Genomic DNA, 5695 nt, shown 5'->3' with positions numbered 1-5695 from the left:
CCCCCCCCCTCACAGACCTCATCATTGCCTCACCGTGGTCCCTACCTCTCTCTCTCTCACCATAAGAGGCTGGCCCAAGAGCTGAAGCTCCGCAAACAAGCCTAGATAGATTGTCATATTGGTACATTGCCTAAGGGAACTACATAGCAGCTTACAGCAATATTGTAGTAGCGTCTCTCTCTCTCTCTCTCTCTCTCTCTCTCTCTCTCTCTCTCTCTCTCTCTCTCTCTCTCTCTCTCTCTCTCTCTGACACTCACACAACATTGGAAAAACATCATTACGTCAGAAATAACGTTGTGTGCTGGTAGGTCCGAGTCCCCAACCTCTTACATAATTGTCCACATCGAATCTTTCCCGAACACCTTTCGTTAATATATTAACATTCTGCCAGATTGCATAGGTTTAAAGACCCGCATAGTGTTAACGATCTACATAGGTTTAACGACCATAAACAGGTTTAACGACCCACACAAGTGCGCGATCCGCCTCCCTGCAATTAGGCGAGATCATTACTAAACGTAATAACCGGAGGGTGAAAAAATATAGCTTTCAGCCAGATTAAACGAAGCCATTACAAACATCATAACTACTCTGAACCTCATCCATCGTTTGACACACGAATGGAGGTGGCAACCCCCCCAAATAATAATAGAGGTACAGATACACCGTCAAATCAGAGTATGACGTGTTATATCTTGGAGACAATCACTAGGGATTATAGGGATTATAGGCCCCCAGGTTGTGTCAGTTGTAGGCATGTCGTGGTGCAGGGGGTTGTTAAGGTGTCCCCAGGATGATGCTTCCATCTCCTGCTTCTAAAGACTGTCTGAATAGTTGTAAATAGACCAACACACTGATAATAGTTGTGGCCATTATCAAGTCGTCCCTTCACTCAGAGGTGGTTCATTCAGGTTTCATTCATTCAGGTGTTTCATTCACGCTTCATTCATTCAGGTGTTTCATTCACGTCACCTTGTAAGGTGACACTCTCTACAAAATAGATAAGACGGGTACAAAATGGAGACGCAGTAGATACAAGTCTGAAACCATGTAGGTAAAATAGGTGATAGTTGAGGGTAAATGAGAAATGGAGAGATGACGGCCCAGGAGCTGTGATCCGACACACTGAGCTCAGGTCATATACAACACTTTACAACACTCCTCTCTCTCTCTCTCTCTCTCTCTCTCTCTCTCTCCCTCTCTCTCTCTCTCTCTCTCTCTCTCTCTCTCTCTCTCTCTCTCTCTCTCTCTCCCTCCAACACCCACTGATATTGCAATTTGTTTGTGCTCCAGCCGAGATTCGAACCCGGGCCTTAAGGCTGAGAATCGAAGTCGTTCACTACTTAAACAAAGATCTCTCCCTCTCTCTCTCTATCTCTCTCTCTCTCTCTCTCTCTCTCTCTCTCTCTCTCTCTCTCTCTCTCTCTCTCTCAACTAATGCGTCGCATTTTTTACGGCATCGACCAATCCGTTACAAATGCAACACAGCGGTAAACATTAAAACACCGTATAATTGACGTTCCTATGCACGGCCACAACAGGTTCGAAAGACTGCTTGTGTCCGTACAGTCTTGGCTAAACCAAACAGTTGCATTAACTTACGGAGTGGCAAGTCGCGTAACACGGCCTGTTCCATGACCCAATGCTTGAGGTCACTTCCTGACCTTTGACCTCACTTAGTAGTTGTGGTGAACCTTGACCAGCCTAAGGAACGTCAATCACAATCCCCCCCCCCCCACACCCACGACGTCTCCACCACGACGTAGCAAGCTTTTGACGTTTCTATACGTGGTGGTTACGTCGGGTTTGAAATTGAATTTGAATTTGTTGGGTATAGTGTGGGTGGAAAGTGGAGCCACAGTAGAGTGGGACGACTGTGAGGACAGGTAACTGTGAGGACAGGTAACCACACTGGAACACAGGCGTTCCACCCGTCCATCATTGACAGTTTTAATTCTGAGTTTAACACACAACTGTAGAGTCGGGAGGTGTAAATTTACTGAGTGCAACAGCCATCAGGAGGGGCTCTGGAGCTATAGTTCAACCCCTTCCTTGCTGAGAACCACACACACACACACACACACACACACACACACACACAAACACACACATATAGGATAGACAGGGTAGACAAGGATGGATTATTTAACACGGGTGGTACACGCACAAGGGGACACAGGTGAAAGCTAAGTACCCAAATGAGCCACAGAGACATTAAAAAGATCTTTTTCAGTGTCAGAGTAGTTAACAAGTGGAATATACTAGGCAGTGATATGGTGGAGGCTGACTCCATACACAGTTTCAAATGTAGACATGATAGAACCCAATAGGCTCAGGAACCTGTACACCAGTTGATTGACAATTGAGAGGCTGGGCCAAAGAGCCAAAGCTCAACCCCCGCAAGCACAACTAGATGAGTACTACAGGGGCCTCGCTGTGTTACAAATACATGTAGTGGATATAATAGCGGAAAAAAACAGATGGGTTAGAAAGGCGGGGTCCAAGAGCTGAAGCTCGACTCTACAGGTACAAAATGCCGAGTACCAATATGTTGCAGACAAACACGTATGCAACACAACACACACCCAAGAACACAAGCTTGGAGAGGCACAGTCAGTGTGGACACTGTATTGAACCTGCCCTTTTAATATGCATAATTACCAGCCCCTGATGCAACACACTCAACACACACTTAGTGGTGATGCAACACACTCAACACACACTTAGTGGTGATGCAACACACTCAACACACACTTAGTGGTGATGCAACACACTCAACACACACTTAGTGGTGATGCAACACACTCAACACACACTTAGTGGTGATGCAACACACACTTAGTGGTGATGCAACACACTCTTAGTGATGATGCAACACACACTTATCGCTGACGCAACACACTTATCGGTGACGCAACACACACTTATCGGTGACGCAACACACACTTATCGGCGACGCAACACACACACTTATCGGCGACGCAACACACACACTTATCGGCGACGCAACACACACACTTATCGGCGACGCAACACACACACTTATCGGCGACGCAACACACACACTTATCGGCGACGCAACACACACTTATCGGTGACGCAACACACACTTATCGGTGACGCAACACACACTTAATGCTTTAGCACTTAGCCAGTTTTTCACATGAAAAACTGGCTAAGTATAGTTAAAATATTAAGTTAAGTTAACTAAGTTTTAACTAAGTTAAAATATTATTATACCAAAACAATGCAGATTAGTATTTTGGAGGCGGTCATCTGTTTTCCTCTCACATTAAATTTAATTCACATTGTTTTTAAACATGAAATTATATTATTTTTGTAATTAATAATATTTTCTTATCAGCTTATTCTAAAGCTTTTTTTTGTGGGTAATATATGCTGGGAATTTAATAACATTAGTAATGTTTTCATAATACTGTATGCATAATAATTCGCTCAGTTCACAGATTCGCAAATTGGTAAATGGTATGAGAGAGATTACTGATAAATGTAGTTACGGTGACTGATGGATGTGATAGAGTAATTGCGAATTATTACAGCGAACTGCTAGTTAGGTATGAACTAGCTGTATTAGTTCATACACCAGCTTGTATGGTTGCTGGTGATACATGGACCACGGTGCTGTCTCATACACCAGCTTGTATTGTTGTATCACCATGTATCACCAGTTGGTGATACATGGACCACGGCGCTCTCTCATACACCCGCTTGTATGGTTGCTGGTGATACATGGACCACGGCGCTGTCTCATACACCCGCTTGTATGGTTGCTGGTGATACATGGACCACGGTGCTCTCTCATACACCCGCTTGTATGGTTGCTGGTGATACATGGACCACGGCGCTGCCTCATACACCAGTGTGTATGGTTGCTGGTGATACATGGACCACGGTGCTCTCTCATACACCCGCTTGTATGGTTGCTGGTGATACATGGACCACGGTGCTCTCTCATACACCCGCTTGTATGGTTGCTGGTGATACATGGACCACGGTGCTCTCTCATACACCCGCTTGTATGGTTGCTGGTGATACATGGACCACGGTGCTCTCTCATACACCCGCTTGTATGGTTGCTGGTGATACATGGACCACGGTGCTCTCTCATACACCCGCTTGTATGGTTGCTGGTGATACATGGACCACGGTGCTCTCTCATACACCCGCTTGTATGGTTGCTGGTGATACATGGACCACGGTGCTCTCTCATACACCCGCTTGTATGGTTGCTGGTGATACATGGACCACGGCGCTGCCTCATACACCAGCGTGTATGGTTGCTGGTGATACATGGACCACGGTGCTCTCTCATACACCAGCGTGTATGGTTGCTGGTGATACATGGACCAATCCGTGAGAAAAGGGACGTATTAGTACAAATAAAATCTGCGTGATATTGAGGCTATACATGGACCTGAAAGGGCAGAAACGTGTGTGCTTGGGGGTTGCTTCCTGTTTAACTGTGAGAGAACAGTTGTATTTTGTACGTAGTGGTCAAGTTACTCTCATTTAGGAAGGGAAACAAATTAACGGAATAAACAAAGTTGAATTCTTGCCCTCCCGGTCGTAATTTAAATTCTTTAGCTTCGTCTCAGCTTAATTAAAAGTTTACTTGCAAGATCTTTAGCTGGTTTGTGAGACAAGTTTGAGGAGTAATGAAAGCTTAGGACACACATACACGTGAGGGAGCCGGTGGCTGAGCGGTCAGAACACTGGACGCGTGATCATGTGGTCCAGGGTTCGATCCCGGGCGCCGGCGAGAAACAATGGGCAGTTTTTTCACCCTGATGACTCTGTTACCTAGCAGTAAATAGGTACCTGGGAGTTAGTCAGCTGTCACGGGCTGCTTCCTTGGGGTAGAGGGCTGGTCGAGGACCTCTATCACTGCTACATATGATAATCATTTACTGCTAGGTGAACAGGCCCATCTGGTGAAAGAAACTCTGCCCATTTGTTTGCCCCTCGGTCGGGAATGGAACCCGGGCCCTTAGAACTACGACTCCTAAGCGCTGTCCACTCAGCCGAGTGTCAGGACAATATTGTTCACTTAATATTTCTTTCACCCTGATGTCTCTGCTCCCCTAGCAGTAAATAGGTAACTGGAAGTTAGACTGTTGCTACGGGCTGGTTCCTGGGGAATGTGTGTGTGTGTGTGTGTGTGTGTGTGTGTGTGTGTGTGTGTGTGTGTGTGTGTGTGTGTGTGTGTGTGTGTGTTATAGAGAAATATATGAAGTAGACATAATAAAAGAAAATAGATTAGTTAGAAAGACGGGGTCGAAGAGCTAATAGCTCGATTGTGCAGACACAAATAGTAAATTCAAACAGTAAATACATACACACACACACACACACACACACACACACACACACACACACACACACACACACACACACACACACACACACACACACACGCACACACACACACACACCAATGTTTGCCCTGCTTCACCGTAATTAAAATCTCCCGAACTGATTATATTCAAATCCCATTCTGTAGTAAGACGCCCTCGAGGTGGGCATTAAGTACATTAAGAGCTTACAGGATCACAGTTTTCTCTCATAAACTCTTACCCTTTTCTTAAGAAACTCTTAAGATTTTTGTTTACAAATTTTGAAATAAAATCAATCATATATCAAAGGTAATATAAATAATATACCAATTAATATATAT

At 45.0% G+C, this 5695-nt stretch overlaps 1 protein-coding gene across 1 annotated transcript; it reads right to left on the bottom strand.

The window, feature by feature from the left end:
- Nucleotides 1-3647: 3647 nt before the first annotated feature.
- Nucleotides 3648-4313, bottom strand: LOC138350426 (uncharacterized). Its single transcript, XM_069301062.1, has one exon. The coding sequence runs from the start codon at nucleotides 4311-4313 to the stop codon at nucleotides 3648-3650; it is 666 nt and encodes a 221-aa protein (XP_069157163.1).
- Between the last annotated feature and the right edge of the window lie 1382 nt (nucleotides 4314-5695).

This window comes from Procambarus clarkii, chromosome 45 (genome assembly GCF_040958095.1).
Source record: "Procambarus clarkii isolate CNS0578487 chromosome 45, FALCON_Pclarkii_2.0, whole genome shotgun sequence".
In the NCBI taxonomy this organism is placed as follows: domain Eukaryota; kingdom Metazoa; phylum Arthropoda; class Malacostraca; order Decapoda; family Cambaridae; genus Procambarus; species Procambarus clarkii.
Note: the sequence above shows the minus strand (reverse complement) of the source record. Positions and strands in the feature narration are given on the sequence as shown.